General features: G+C 42.8%; 1 protein-coding gene across 1 annotated transcript; it reads left to right on the plus strand.

Moving 5' to 3' along the window:
- The first annotated feature begins 607 nt into the window (after positions 1-607).
- LOC139383500 (ectonucleoside triphosphate diphosphohydrolase 5a) lies at positions 608-15,825 on the plus strand. The gene is made up of 13 exons (XM_071128059.1): positions 608-1,099; positions 1,562-1,641; positions 1,938-2,081; positions 2,469-2,544; positions 3,145-3,180; positions 10,262-10,350; positions 10,449-10,528; positions 11,321-11,382; positions 11,575-11,676; positions 12,452-12,595; positions 12,815-12,871; positions 13,969-14,084; positions 14,186-15,825. Exons 1-13 carry the CDS (start codon positions 805-807, stop codon positions 14,267-14,269), a joined length of 1,365 nt encoding a protein of 454 aa, XP_070984160.1. The 5' UTR covers positions 608-804; the 3' UTR covers positions 14,270-15,825.
- Positions 15,826-16,622: the final 797 nt, after the last annotated feature.

Below are 16,622 nucleotides of genomic sequence, written 5' to 3' on the forward strand. Positions count from 1 at the left end.
CATGTGTTTTTATGTGGTCATTTTCACATGTTCACATTGGTTCGGAATATGATACACACATAAAATGACTTATACATATCTAGAGAAAGGTGTATTGCCTGTCTTGCCTTGGGCTGGCAGGTTACTACCTCAGGTTACTACCTCAGGTTACTACTTCAGGTTACCTCCTGTCAGGTTACTACCTGACAGCCCAAGTCAAGACGGGCAATACAAGAAATTAAGACGAATATGAGTAATAGGCTACTTTGTGCAGGGAAGGAATTGTAGTAATCGACAAGCTTGCCTGTAAGTCTTAATTAAATACACCAATAACATTTATTTTAAGACAATTGCTTCAAATTTCTACAAGCCAGTCATTTTGATGCCTTGATAGATCCTCTTTCTTTCTTCACTTAGGGGGATTTTTGGCTCCAGCTTGCACACAAAAGATGAAGAGAGAGAAAAAGAATTGCTGCTGGTAAGCAGATAGTCAGTATCCTGCTCTTTCAGAGGGGATACTCCTGAAGGAACCTAGATGGAACGCAACAGGATTGGTGGATGACTTGTCATGGCCCAGTGCCAAGCCCGTATGTCTTTATATACTATAAACAGATGACCAGACAGTCCTGAATGTGCATTGCTACCCACACTGTCTCTCCGGTTGTCTCTCATCACCTCTGCAAGCTGCTGCCACTGCATTTTGTGCTGCTCCTCTGAAGAAGACTATCTTGAATAAGGCACAATTTGACTCTTACTGTATATCCATAGAGTAAAGTGTTTTAGCTTTTACAAAAGCATCATTGTTTCTTTGGGTGTTAAAAAAAGATGGCTCTTCAGATGCTTCTCCTGACAGTAATGTCAATGTCGGTTCTGGCTTGGAACTTCCAAGTGAAGGCAACCTACCATCCTCGCCAGACAGTCCACCACGAACACTCTGCTAACATGGAAAACCTCCTGCCCGAAAACCTCCTGCTCGAAGTCGTGCCCAAAGTCTTGCCTGAGGTCTTGCTTGAGGTCTCCCATCCTGTCAACCTCAGCCGCACTTTCTATGGGATCATGTTCGATGCTGGGAGCACAGGCACCCGGATCCACATCTACACATTTATCCAGAAAGACCCAGGTGAGTGTTTTCTCTCTCTTTTTCTGTGTATTTCATTCAGTATCTCTCAGCCTTAGCTTAGTCCCAGGAGCCAATAGGGGTTTACATTCAGCTGTTTCCCATATGTTTGCCGTTGGATCATTCGCTCTGTGGTGTAAAGGCAAACATGTGCCGTCAGCATGGGGAGAGAGTAATCATGGGCAAGACCGAACCAAGAGGCAGCTGAGTTGTAGTTTTAATCATCTGTTAGTGTGGCCGAAATCCCTAAAAACGAACCTCTAATAATGGACTTTGATTTGCTGTTTTTGTATTTACTTTACCTTTAACATCAGTGATTGTAAAGCCTAGCAATGATTGAGGCAACAAAGCACATTTCAAAGCACACATTAATGCAACAGAGTTCTGTTATTTCACACATTTCAAATATTTCTATCTTGTTTGAAAATTGAATGCATTCTCTCCATCTACTTTTTGTCTTTTTAGTTGAGCTGCCAGTTCTGGACAATGAGATGTATCATGCGGTGAAGCCTGGTCTGTCTGCCTATAAAGATAAGCCTGAAGAGGTATGTATCATGTCTATCATTTTCTCATTTAGGCATTGCGATGTAGACCATGCAATTACATGAACTGATTCTGCTGAAGCTGTCACTTAAGTCTGATATTTACTGTCTTGGGATCTACATCTTAAAAACCAGACGATGTGAAGTCCTATGTGGACAAACATATCAACCCTTTAATCAACTGAATACGTTGAAATATCTATATTGAAATATCTATATCAGCCCTTTTGGTCACGGCTGTGATTTGAGTGTCCCAGTGGAGACCATGCTCATCTGTTAATGCCTTTTATCCCATTCAGGGTGGGAACACGATCAGAGCGCTGCTGAAAGTGGCCAAGAAGACGGTGCCAGAGGACGAGTGGAAGCAGACCCCGGTGGTCCTGAAAGCCACGGCCGGGCTCCGCCTCCTGCCCAAGGAGAAGGCTAATGCTCTGCTGGATGAGGTGAGGCACGTTTTCTCTCCCCTCAGTTAGTTTGGCACAGGGATGACAGGTCCTGCCAAGGATCGGGACATGAAACTGCTAAGTGCTTACAAGTGTTCTTGAAAAAACTGGGGGGGGGGAGTCTACCCACTTCGAGGTGGCGATCACTATGCAAAGAAACTGCTGTTTTGGGGTCGTCTGGAGTAGTGGAATATGTCATTTGAATTATTAAATTAGTGCGGCTACTCTAGCCATGCTTGTGGTTTTGCATTCCGCCATTCTCAGCCAAATGTGCCTAATAACAATTCCTGAGTCTTGAGATAATAAGTATCTATTTTTATTTTCTTATTGTCTTTATTCATCATGATCTTTATTAATATGCACTGTCATCATAAATTGTCTCCGTAGGTTCGGGAGGTCTTTGACGAGTCCCCCTTCTTTGTACCGAACAACAGTGTCTCCATAATGAATGGAACAAATGAAGGTATGTCACTTTGTTGGCGTCACAAACATTTGTCTTTCATTTTCTTTTATGGTACTGTGGTATCGTGGGTATGTTGGTAAAGAGGAAAACTGTAGACATTGTTTAGATTAGCTAAACGCTGCAGTATTGTCAAACCAGGTGGTTGGTATCGCCGAACACTGTCCTAGTAACGTGTTTATAAGAGCTCTATCGCTACCTCATAGAGCAATTAAATAACCTTGTCTGGGTTGTCCTTCCCACACTCAATATTAAGTGATCCTCCACATCACTCATTAAGACACCCGCAACAACTCCTGTTTCATCAGATGTGCAATTCATTAGCCTCACTTTATGAGAGCCATAACCTGAGCTCTGAGACAGTAGTAATGACCTGGGTTGGTCTATCCATGTCAGACAAATATGGCTAATGTAACAGCTGCTAAATTAATGAAAACTAGTATAACCTCCAATATCTTAACTGACAGTCTCTGAACTGCATGTGTTCAAATGGCAATATGTATCAGTACTTCCAACAACACGATTGCAAAGGCAACAATTGCATATGATTTGGGCTCAAGTGAATGTTTACCTCATACACTCTCCATCTACTCTCTCTTGTAGGAGTCCTGGCCTGGGTAACAGTGAACTTTTTGACAGGTAAGACATTGCTCATGTTTTGTTAAGGTGGTGTTAATGGTCAGGGGGGTCATTTCTGAGGTTTAAACACTGTACACAGTTGCAGAGCAGTGCAAGTCTCCTGTCTGACTGTCTTGAATGTTGGCCACCATCTGGTCACGATGGGATGCAATATTCCCTCACTTTTTACACAGAGTTAGTGTAACATTTCTTTTAAAACCTATCCTATGGCCAAAATGATAGCCGCCGCCTTTCTCTTGGTGGCCACAGACCTATAGTATCAGTCAAATGTTTGGACACATACTCATTCAAGGGTTTTTATTTATTTGGACCATTTTCTACATTGTAGAATGATAGTGAAGACATTAAAACTATGAAATAACACATATGGAATCATGTAGTAACCAAAAAAGTGTTAAACAAATCAAAATATATTTTAGATACTTCAAGGTAGCCAGCCTTCGTCTTGATGACAGCTTTGCACACTCTTGGCATTCTCTCAACCAGTTTCATGATGTATGGAATGCATATTCATTAACAGGTGTGCTTTGATAAAAGTACCTTTGTAGAGTTTCTTTCCTTCTTATTGCGTTTGAGCCAATCAGTTATGTTGTGGCAAGGTAGGGGTGGTACACAGAAGATAGCACTATTTGGTAAAAGACCAAGTCCATATTATGGCAAGAACAGCTCAAATCAAATCAAATCAAATCAAATCAAATCAAATCAAATTTTATTTGTCACATACACATGGTTAGCAGATGTTAATGCGAGTGTAGCGAAATGCTTGTGCTTCTAGTTCCGACAATGCAGTAATAACAAGTAATCTAACTAACAATTCCAAACTACTGTCTTGTACACAGTGTAAGGGGATAAAGAATATGTACATAAGGATATATGAATGAGTGATGGTACAGAGCAGCATAGGCAAGATACAGTAGATGGTATCGGGTACAGTATGTACAAATGAGATGAGTATGTAAACAAAGTGGCATAGTATAGTATAAAGTGGCTAGTGATACATGTATTACATAAGGATACCGTCGATGATATAGAGTACAGTATATACGTATGCGTATGAGATGAATAATGTAGGGTAAGTAACATTTATATAAGGTAGCATTGTTTAAAGTGGCTAGTGATATATTTACATCATTTCCCATCAATTCCCATTATTAAAGTGGCTGGAGTTGAGTCAGTGTCAGTGTGTTGGCAGCAGCCACTCAGTGTTAGTGGTGGCTGTTTAACAGTCTGATGGCCTTGAGATAGAAGCTGTTTTTCAGTCTCTCGGTCCCAGCTTTGATGCACCTGTACTGACCTCGCCTTCTGGATGATAGCGGGGTGAACAGGCAGTGGCTCGGGTGGTTGATGTCCTTGATGATCTTTATGGCCTTCCTGTGACATCGGGTGGTGTAGGTGTCCTGGAGGGCAGGTAGTTTGCCCCCGGTGATGCGTTGTGCAGACCTCACTACCCTCTGGAGAGCCTTACGGTTGAGGGCGGTGCAGTTGCCATACCAGGCGGTGATACAGCCCGCCAGGATGCTCTCGATTGTGCATCTGTAGAAGTTTGTGAGTGCTTTTGGTGACAAGCCGAATTTCTTCAGCCTCCTGAGGTTGAAGAGGCGCTGCTGCGCCTTCTTCACAATGCTGTCTGTGTGAGTGGACCAATTCAGTTTGTCTGTGATGTGTATGCCGAGGAACTTAAAACTTGCTACCCTCTCCACTACTGTTCCATCGATGTGGATAGGGGGGTGTTCCCTCTGCTGTTTCCTGAAGTCCACAATCATCTCCTTAGTTTTGTTGACGTTGAGTGTGAGGTTGTTTTCCTGACACCACACTCCGAGGGCCCTCACCTCCTCCCTGTAGGCCGTCTCATCGTTGTTGGTAATCAAGCCTACCACTGTTGTGTCGTCCGCAAACTTGATGATTGAGTTGGAGGCGTGCGTGGCCACGCAGTCGTGGGTGAACAGGGAGTACAGGAGAGGGCTCAGAACGCAACCTTGTGGGGCCCCAGTGTTGAGGATCAGCGGGGAGGAGATGTTGTTGCCTACCCTCACCACCTGGGGGCGGCCCGTCAGGAAGTCCAGTACCCAGTTGCACAGGGCGGGGTCGAGACCCAGGGTCTCGAGCTTGATGACGAGCTTGGAGGGTACTATGGTGTTGAATGCCGAGCTGTAGTCGATGAACAGCATTCTCACATAGGTATTCCTCTTGTCCAGATGGGTTAGGGCAGTGTGCAGTGTGGTTGAGATTGCATCGTCTGTGGACCTATTTGGGCGGTAAGCAAATTGGAGTGGGTCTAGGGTGTCAGGTAGGGTGGAGGTGATATGGTCCTTGACTAGTCTCTCAAAGCACTTCATGATGACGGATGTGAGTGCTACGGGGCGGTAGTCATTTAGCTCAGTTACCTTAGCTTTCTTGGGAACAGGAACAATGGTGGCCCTCTTGAAGCATGTGGGAACAGCAGACTGGTATAGGGATTGATTGAATATGTCCGTAAACACACCGGCCAGCTGGTCTGCGCATGCTCTGAGGGCGCGGCTGGGGATGCCATCTGGGCCTGCAGCCTTGCGAGGGTTAACACGTTTAAATGTCTTACTCACCTCGGCTGCAGTGAAGGAGAGACCGCATGTTTTCGTTGCAGGCCGTGTCAGTGGCACTGTATTGTCCTCAAAGCGGGCAAAAAAGTTATTTAGTCTGCCTGGGAGCAAGACATCCTGGTTTCTTCCTGTAGTCCGTGATTGACTGTAGACCCTGCCACATGCCTCTTGTGTCTGAGCCGTTGAATTGAGATTCTACTTTGTCTCTGTACTGGCGCTTAGCTTGTTTGATAGCCTTGCGGAGGGAATAGCTGCACTGTTTGTATTCGGTCATGTTACCAGACACCTTGCCCTGATTAAAAGCAGTGGTTCGCGCTTTCAGTTTCACACGAATGCTGCCATCAATCCACGGTTTCTGGTTAGGGAATGTTTTAATCGTTGCTATGGGAACGACATCTTCAACGCACGTTCTAATGAACTCGCACACCGAATCAGCATATTCGTCAATGTTGTTATCTGACGCAATACGAAACATCTCCCAGTCCACGTGATGGAAGCAGTCTTGGAGTGTGGAGTCAGCTTGGTCGGACCAGCGTTGGACAGACCTTAGCGTGGGAGCCTCTTGTTTTAGTTTCTGTCTGTAGGCAGGGATCAACAAAATGGAGTCGTGGTCAGCTTTTCCGAAAGGGGGGCGGGGCAGGGCCTTATATGCGTCGCGGAAGTTAGAGTAACAATGGTCCAAGGTCTTTCCTCCCCTGGTTGCGCAATCGATATGCTGATAAAATTTGGGGAGTCTTGTTTTCAGATTAGCCTTGTTAAAATCCCCAGCTACAATGAATGCAGCCTCCGGATAAATTGTTTCCAGTTTGCAGAGAGTTAAATAAAGTTCGTTCAGAGCCATCGATGTGTCTGCTTGGGGGGGGATATATACGGCTGTGATTATGATCGAAGAGAATTCTCTTGGTAGATAATGCGGTCTACATTTGATTGTGAGGAATTCTAAATCAGGTGAACAGAAGGATTTGAGTTCCTGTATGTTTCTTTCATCGCACCATGTCACGTTAGTCATAAGGCATACGCCCCCGCCCCTCTTTTTACCAGAAAGATGTTTTTTCCTGTCTGCGCGATGCGTGGAGAAACCTGTTGGCTGCACCGCTTCGGATTGCGTCTCTCCAGTAAGCCACGTTTCCGTGAAGCAAAGAACGTTACAGTCTCTGATGTCCCTCTGGAATGCTACCCTTGCTCGGATTTCATCAACCTTGTTGTCAAGAGACTGGACATTGGCAAGAAGAATGCTAGGGAGTGGTGCGCGCTGTGCCCGTCTCCGGAGTCTGACCAGTAGACCGCCTCGTTTCCCTCTCTTTCGGAGTCGTTTTTTTGGGTCGCTGCATAGGATCCACTCCTTTGTCCTGTTTGTAAGGCAGAACACAGGATCCGCGTCGCGAAAAACATATTCTTGGTCGTACTGATGGTGAGTTGATGCTGATCTTATATTCAGTAGTTCTTCTCGACTGTATGTAATGAAACCTAAGATGACCTGGGGTACTAATGTAAGAAATAACACGTAAAAAAACAAAAAACTGCATAGTTTCCTAGGAACGCGAAGCGAGGCGGCCATCTCTGTCGGCGCCGGAAGTGTGTGCAAAGAGAGCAAAGAGAAACGACAGTACATCATTACTTTAAGACATGAAGGTCAGTCAATGCGGAACATTTCAAGAACTTTGAAAGTTTGCAGTCACAAAAACCATCAAGCGCTATAATGAAACTTGCTCTTATGAGGACAGCCACAGGAAAGGAAGACTCCGTTACCTCTGCTGCAGAGGATAAGTTCATTAGAGTTTCCAGCGTCAGAAATTGCAGCCCAAATACAACTTTCACAGAGTTCAAGTAACAGACACATCTCAACATCAACTGTTCAGAGGAGACTGAGTGAATCAGGCCTTTATGGTCGAATTACTGAAAGAAACCACTACTAAAGGACACCAATAAGAAGAACAGACTTGCTGGGGCCAAGAAACATGAGCAATGGACCATAGACCAGTGTAAATCTGTACTTTGGTCTGATGAGTCCAAATTTGAGATTTTTGGTTCCAACCGTCATGTCTTTGTGAGACGCAGAGTAGGCGAAAGGATGATCTCCGCATGTGTGGTTCCCACCATGAAGCATGGTGGAGGCGGTGTGATGGTGTGGGGGTTCGTTGCTGGTGACACTGTCTTTATTTATTTAGAATTCAAGGCACACTTAACCATCATGGCTAACACAGCATTCTGCAGCGACACGCCATCCCATCTGGTTAGTGGGACTATCATTTGTTTTTCAACAGGACAATGACCCAACACACCTCCGGGCTGTGTAAGGGCTATTTGACCAAGAAGGAGAGTGATGGAGTGCTTCATCAGATGACCTGGCCTCCACAATCACCTAACTTTAACCCAATTGAGATGGTTTAGGATGAGTTGGACTGCAGAGGGAAGGAAAAGCAGCCAACAAGTGCTCAGCATATGTGGGAACTCCTTCAAGACTGTTGGAAAAACATTCCAGGTGATGATGGTTGAGAGAATGCCAAGAGTGCACAAAGCTGTCAAGGCAAAAGGTGGCTACTTTGAAGAATCTCAAATATAAAATATATATTTATTTGTTTAACACTTTTTTGGTTACTACGTGATTCCATATGTGTTTTGATGTCTTCACTATTTTTCTACAATGTAGAAAATCGTAAAAATAAAGAAAAACCCTTGAATGAGTAGGTGTTTCCAAACTTTTGACTGGTACTGTATACAGTTGAAGTCGGAAGTTTACATACACTTAGGTTGGAGTCATTAAAACTCGTTTTTCAACCACTTCACACATTTCTTGTTAACAAACTATAGTTTTGGCAGGTCGGTTAGGACATCTACTTTGTGCATGACACAAGTAATGTTTCCAACAATTTTTTACAGACAGATTATTTCACTTATAATTCACTGTATCACAATTCCAGTGTGTCAGAAGTTTACATACACTAAGTTGACTGTGCCTTTAAACAGCTTAGAAAATTCCAGAAAATGTCATGGCTTTAGAAGCTTCTGTTAGGCTAATTTACATAATTCGAGTCAATTGGAGGTGTACCTGTGGATGTATTTCAAGGCCTACCTTCAAACTCAGTGCCTCTTTGCTTGACATCATGGGAAAATCAAAAGAAATCAGCCAAGACCTCAGAAAAAACATTGTAGACATCCACAAGCCTGGTTCAACCTTGGGAGCAATTTCCAAATGCCTGAAGGTACCATGTTCGTCTGTACAAATAATAGTACGCAAGTATAAACACCATGGGACCACGTAGCCATCATACCGCTTAGGAAGGAGACGCGTTCTGTCCCCTAGAGATGAACGTACTTTGGTGCGAAAAGTGCAAATCAATCCCAGAACAACAGCAAAGGGCCTTGTACAAGGTACAAAAGTATCTATATCCGCAGTAAGACGAGTCCTATATCGACATAACCTGAAAGGCCGCTCAGCAAGGAAGAAGCCAGACTACAGTTTGCAACTGCACATGGGGACAAATATCATACTTTTTTTTGAGAAATGTCCTCTGGTCTGATGAAACAAAAATAGAACTGTTTTGCCATAATGACCATAATGTTTAGAGGAAAAATAGAGGAAAAATAACGTTTAGAGGAAAAATGGGGACGCTTGCAAGCTGAAGAACACCATCCCAACCGTGAAGCACGGGGGTGGCAGCATCATGTTGTGGGGGTGCTTTGCAGGAGGGTCTGGTGCACTTCACCAAATTGATGGCTTCATGAGGGGGGAAATTATGTGGATATATTGAAGCAACCTCTCAAGACAAGACAAGTTAAAGCTTGGTTGCAAATGGGTCTTCCAAATGGACAAGCATACTTCCAAAGTTGTGGCAAAATGGCTTAAGGACAACCAGGTCAAGGTATTGGAGTGGCTATCACAAAGCCCTGACCTCAATCCCATAGAAAATTTGTGGGCAGAACTGAAAAAGTGTGTGTGAGCAAGGAGGCCTACAAACCTGACTCAATTACACCAGCTCTGTCAGGAGGAATGGGCCAAAATTCACCCAACTTATTGTGGGAAGCTTGTGGAAAGCTACTCAAAACATTTGACCCAAGTTAAACAATTTAAAGGTAATGCACTCAATTAGTATTTGGTAGCATGTAAACTTCTGACCCACTGGGAATGTGATGAAAGAAATTAAAGCTGAAATAAATCATTCTCTCTACTATTATTCACATTCTTAAAATAAAGTGGTGATCCTACCTGACCTAAGAAAGGGAATTTTTACAAGGATAAAATGTCAGGAATTATGAAAAAACTAGTTTAAATGCATTTGGCTAAGGTGTATGTGAACTTCCGACTTCAACTGTATCTATTAGAATGCCTGTTTTTGTCTCAAGCGGGTGGTTGGAAAATGAATAAATTCTAAATGTAGTATGTGGTCAATGTACAGTACCTGTATGTTCTACTTTCTGTTTATAATGTTGATGATGGATAGAATCCTGTCTATAGTTTTCTATTTCCAATTCTGTGTGTTTGACTTTCCATCTGTTTGCTTTAGGTCACTTGTATGCCAAGACCAGGAAAACAGTGGGGATCCTGGACTTGGGTGGAGGATCTACCCAAATCACTTTCCTTCCAAAATCAAAGGTAAATGTTCAACTGAACTCCACTGATGTTTGACAAAGATTTAGATAACCATTGCTATTTAATTAGACATTACTCAACCCCTCTCTCTGTACCCATAGAAAACAGTTTTCACTGCCCCAGCCAGTTACATTGCCAACATCAACATGTTCAACCACACTCTACAACTCTATACTCACAGGTGAGTAAACAAGCATTGGTGCAGTATTTATAGTACAGATCTTCATTTTGCAGGAAAATAATCATGCTGCAACAGGAAATGTGAATTATTATGTGGATTATAATTAATGGACATTTTTGTAGGGGTTGATACATTTTTCGTAAATGAAAATCAAGTTGGAAATTTCAAAGTGGAAATTACAAACTTCAGAAGCCTTTTTTAAACTCAAACACACTACAAGTTGTACATGTTCCTTTTGCCCCCAGAACAGACTCAATTTGTTGGAGCATGGACTCTACAAGGGGTCAAGTGTTCCACAGGGATGCTGGCCCATGTTGACTCCATTGCTTCCCACAGTTGTGTCAAGTTGCCTGGATGCCATTTGGGTGGTGGACCATTCTTGATACACACAGGAAACTGTTGAGCGTGAAAAACCCAGCAACGTTGTGGTTCTTGACACACCGTTGCGCTTGGCACCTACTACCATACCCCATTCAAAGGCACTTAAATATTTTGTCTTGACCATTCACCCTCTTAATGGCACACACACAATCCTTGCCTCAACTGTCTCAAAGCTTAAAAATCCTTCTTTAACCTGTCTCCTCCCCTTCATCTACACTGATTGAAGTGGATTTAACAAGTGACATCAATAAGGGATCATAGCTTTCACCTGGATTCACCTACGTCATGGAAAGAGCACGTGTTCTTAATGTTTTGTATACTCATTGTATATCATGGCATGTAATGAAAACAGCATACTCACATTACCTTGGCATTGTCATGAATGTATTCTGAATATCTGTCCTCATTCAGCTACCTTGGAAATGGACTTGTAGCGGCTCGATTGGCAACTCTTGGGGCTTTGGGGGCTGATGGTAATTTGAATTGTCATACAGTATTTGCTTAGCTATTCAAGCTAGGCAACTGCAGTCATTCATCTGTTCAGGCTGGATAAATATATTTGTATAATGCTGCAAGACACACAAGATTTCTATAAATCAGACACACTATTTAACTGTCATCCTCGTTGGGGACAATGCAATAACCAATCTGGTTTACTCTTTCAGGTCTGGATTGGAAAGTTTTCACAAGTTCCTGTCTACCCAAGAAGTTCAGAGAGGACTGGACTTTTGGTGGAATCACCTACAAAGTTAGCGGAATTCCTGACGGTAAGCACAAGATAAAACATACAATTTCAATAATATTGTATTTTTTATAATCCTCAAAACTATAAATAAATTATTCAGTCTCAGAGCACAATGTTAGAGTTTAGTTCAGTCTGAGTTGAGAACATTTTCCCACTGGACAGTGCAGAATGCATGTCTTGTCATTCTTTCTCTCTGCATGCAGACTTTAAACAGTTATAATAGAGCAAACCTTGTGTTTAAATGAGAGGAAAATTGTCAGTTAACTCTGCAAATAATGCAACACTCCCATACCACGGTCATGGAGCCAAAAGATACTGGGTTAGTCCCCGAGCTGTAATTTTTCTGTGTAAGGAGAGGCTTGATGTTGACCGCTTACAATTATGTGGTAAAAATAGATAACCCAACAGGCGTGTGCTACTCTTGTCAGCACTTGGTTTCCCCGGTTGTAACCAACAAACCAATCCAAGGGTGCTGTGAAAGTATCCTTTTGGGGTTTTTCTAGTGTAGAGCCCTGGAGAGCCCATAGCCTCAACCCCATTTGATCTCATAAAGAGGCTCCGGGTTCTCCCAGTGCATTCCACCACAAGCATGCAGCAAACTCAGGTATTTTACTCTCATTTGAAAATAAAGCTTTTATTGTTGGTGCCAATTTCAAATTATTCTGACTTGTTAACAATTGACTTGAGTGTTATGTTGTCATGAAGCTCTATACTTTTATGATACCTGCCTTGAAGATTCAGTACAGTTTGTGATAGATAGTAATGATTATTTTGATGTTATCTGTGTGTCTCTCCAGGCTATGCAGGTTACAAGCTGTGTTACTATGAGGTGATGAGGGTGGTGAAAGGCATCGTGCACCAGCCGTTTGAGGTGAAGGGCAGCAGCATCTTCTATGCCTTCTCCTACTACTTCGACAGAGCTGTGGAGTCAGGCCTCATCGGTGAGTAGACACAGACCAGGACGGATACAAAACCACCATTCAGAAAGCATCCAGTTAAACCTCATAATGATATGAAAGGATTCAATTTTTTTTTTTTTTATAAAAAAAATGTTTAATTATTTTCTCCTCAAATACATTTAACTGCAGTTTTTAGGATTTGCTTGGAAAACTGAAATGACAGCTGTTGTTGCAGATGAGAATAAGTGTTTTGTTTTCCAGATGGCAGTCGCGGTGGCATGGTAGAAGTCAGGGATTTCAAGAAGAGAGCCAAAGAAGGTGAGTGCTAGGCTTTCCCCCCCTCAGAAACATGTTGACTATATTGATGCAGTACACAGTGTACAAACAAGAAATGTTGGTGCTTATTTGCATGTTAGACTCAATAATCTCACGGGCCTTACAAAACATCAGTTCCTCACCACAAAATCTTGCTGTAAAAATACACGCTGTTCTAACTCACACAAACACTCAACCTTGTTTATGCCCAAACATCTTGGCACTACTGTAACCTAACCTGGAACATTGGCACTTTCGTCTGCCATTTCCAATATAACCAAGGACCATCAGATGAAATGTCTGATTCATAACTGTTCTCAGAGCATAAACAAATATGTTGATATTTTACATACACATTGACGTTTAGCTATTTAACTCATTTACACATCATTTACAGTAATCTGATGTGGAAAGTGCTCTGGCACGTTAGATTGACATATAGCCTTGGTACTGTTAGAGCGCGTGGCTCAATAAATGCCTGTTCTAGATTTACAGCTTGCAGGAACGAGTTGGTGTGTTATGTAAAGTCTGTTTGCATTGCGAAAACAGTCATATGTTCTCGATGAACACGTCAGGCGTTGGGCAGGTCGTCAGGTGTTGGGCAGGTTGGCAGGCAGTTGACCTGGGCAGCTGTGGGCTCTCTCTCTCGTACCTGACAGCCACACAACACCAAACTGACCTGGGGGCTGAGCCTGAGAGAGACACACTGTGTACAGCTAGTCTGTTGACTCTGCCATCCATCCCCAGAATCACCAACATGTGCAGACCCTCAGCACTTGACTCTTCTCACACCCCCTTTCTCAGTCAGCTAAACAAACCAAATAAACCAAACAAGATGACCAGCTTTCTATTATGTGGTGTACAGGTTAGAGGTTGTCTGCTGTTTGACCCCACATGAGACATGATACAAGATGTCTCAAAATATGCCCACGCGTGTTGTCGTCATAAAACTCAGCATTAGCAGGACAGAACTATGTTACTGTTAAGTAAATAATTGTTAAATATCCACCAAATAAGGTGAATACATAATATTTCTATCACAGTGCTCTCTGCCCTTTGTGATTTGTTGTTAACGTAGTGCCTACCTGATTTGTTTTCAGTGTGCAACAAGATGACCAAGTACCGTCCCATCAGTCCCTTCCTCTGCATGGATATGACATATATCACCTGCCTGTTGAAGGAGGGCTTTGGCTTCAAGGACAACACAATGCTGCAGGTGAGACAGGAACAGGTCACTGGGCACAAAGGTAGGGGACAGGCACCAAGACGTTAATAAGTCGAAACTTAACAAACATCGTTTTTTGTTCTGCTACACAGCTTGCCAAGAAGGTGAACAACGTTGAGACAAGTTGGGCCTTGGGAGCCACATTCGATCACTTTAACAACCTCAACATCCACTAAGGGCAGCTATCCTAACTGTCTGCCCGGCACTGAGAGGGACAGCCTGTTATTTGGGGCATCTCCTCCGCCACCGACCCCTGACTAGCCCCTCCCTCCTGCTCAGCAGCACTGCCACGCTCCTCCAGCCTGCCCATCCCCTCCCTCCCTCAGCAATCTCCTGCAAATAATCCAAGAACTGTTGACAAAGAAATCACTATATTTTTTATAAGGAAGGACAGCTATTTCTACTGTATGTTTAACCCATAATTAGTGAGTTGACTTTATTTTTGCAAAGCAAGCGTTTACATTTTCACTTCCTTAGGGCTGTCTGACCTGAAATGCAGTCTTATTTGGCTACCTTTGAGTGTGTAGAGTATTTAAAAGCAATGCGACTAGTAAGGTATTGAGAGAACTTTGGTCATGGAGTGCACTGTAAAGTACAGTGGAATATTTGAAAAATTGGTTGCAGGAATGACAGTGAGGATCCTGGACTTGGGTGGAGAATCTACCCAGATCACTTTCCTTCCAAAATCAATGGTAAATGTTAAACTGCAACTCATTCTATCTGGAAATGTTTTTCCAGTACATTATACTGTAGGACAAGTGGATAAGACATTTCCCCTCACAAGGCTTATAACAATAGATGGTTGAAATGACTTAGCCAAAGCTTCCCCCCTCATACTTTGCACAGAACACTTTAACTGCAGATACTGTATTGGAGATCTGTTGCTTGGATGTTGTCTACAGAGTTGTTCATAGCCATCCATGTTAAAGGGAGGTGTCCAATTTGCAACAACTCAGGAGGCAAGTAAAGCTCAGAGGAGGGAGACGATAGTGTTCTCACTGAGTAAGTCTTGCATTTGATACATGAATACTGTATGGTGTATGTGTGGTGTTAATGTTTAAAAGTGCTGCCTTGGTAGATGTGTGGCCTTGTGTAGGATGGCCGGTGGTGTTGAATCAGAGTGAGTGACTTGTGTTTCTGACTGTTGGTGAACTCTGTGTTATTTGTGTTGTCTACGGTGGCACACTAAATGATCATTGTTCGATCAGCCGTGTGCATGACGACAGGACCCTGTCAGAGGTTTAGCTTGTTGCTGTATTCAGCAACCAGTCATAACGTTATTATTAGAGCGTCTAAGCATGTCAGGTATATCAAAGACCTTCAACCCATTAATCGTTCATTTGTAGGAATATAGCTCTTGGTTCAAGACACACATAATGCTTAATACTGTTTGTAATTTTCTTCTTGTGAACTGTACAAATATTTAAAATGCTGTTGCAATCTGTACAAAATTAAACTTTGCTGTATTATTGCTCCTGGTGCAATAGCCGCTATCTGTCCAATAACTTCTGTTGTATATAAAACTACAAAGTAAACCTGTATTAGTAAAATACTTACCAGTCTGTAACTGCTTCGACTTTGCAGATGAAAACGTTATTTCTGCTGCATAATGTTCACTATGCTTTAAGGTGAACTGTTTGACAGATCATGTCAATATTTTATGAAAACCTGGTGCAAGTAAAATGTGTGTATACACTATACATGTATGTTTCAATAAAATACTAAAAGTGTATTTTTTTTCCTTAACATGTTCAGTCTTTAAATAGCCCAATATACAGTGTACAAAACATTAAGAACACCTTCCTAATATTGAGATGAACACCCCTTTTGCCCCTAGAACAGCCTCAATTCATCAGGGCATGGACTTTGTGTTAATTGTTCAACAGGGATGCTGGCCCGTGTTGACTCCAATGCGTCCCACAGTTGTGTCAAGTCGACTGGATGTCCTTTGGGTGGTGGACCGTTCCTAATGCACACAGGAAACTTTTGAGCATGAAAAACCCAGCAGCGTTGCAGTTCTTGACACAAACCAGTGCGTCCGGCACCTACAACCATATCCCGTTCAAAGGCACTTAAAACATTTTCTCTTGATAGTTCACCCTCAATGGCACACATTCACAATCTGTCTCAAAGCTTCAAAATCCTTCTTTAACCTGTCTCCTCCCCTTCATCTTTAACCTGTCTCCTCCCCTTCATCTTTAACCTGTCTCCTCCCCTTCATCTTTAACCTGTCTCCTCCCCTTCATCTTTAACCTGTCTCCTCCCCTTCATCTACACTGATTGAAGCGAATTTAACAAGTGACATCAATAAGGGATGAAAGCTTTCACCTGGTCAGTCTGTCATGGAAAGAGCATGTGTTCATAATGTTTTGTGAAACTGGGATACAGGATATTTAATAAATTCTTATTAACAATGACGGCCTACCTGGGAACAATGGGTTTGCTGCCTTATTCAGGGGCAGAATGACAGATTTTTACCTTGTCAGCTCGGGGATTCGAGCCAGCAACCTTTCGGTAGCCTAGTGGTTA

Source organism: Oncorhynchus clarkii, chromosome 25 (genome assembly GCF_045791955.1).
Source record: "Oncorhynchus clarkii lewisi isolate Uvic-CL-2024 chromosome 25, UVic_Ocla_1.0, whole genome shotgun sequence".
Lineage (NCBI taxonomy): Eukaryota > Metazoa > Chordata > Actinopteri > Salmoniformes > Salmonidae > Oncorhynchus > Oncorhynchus clarkii.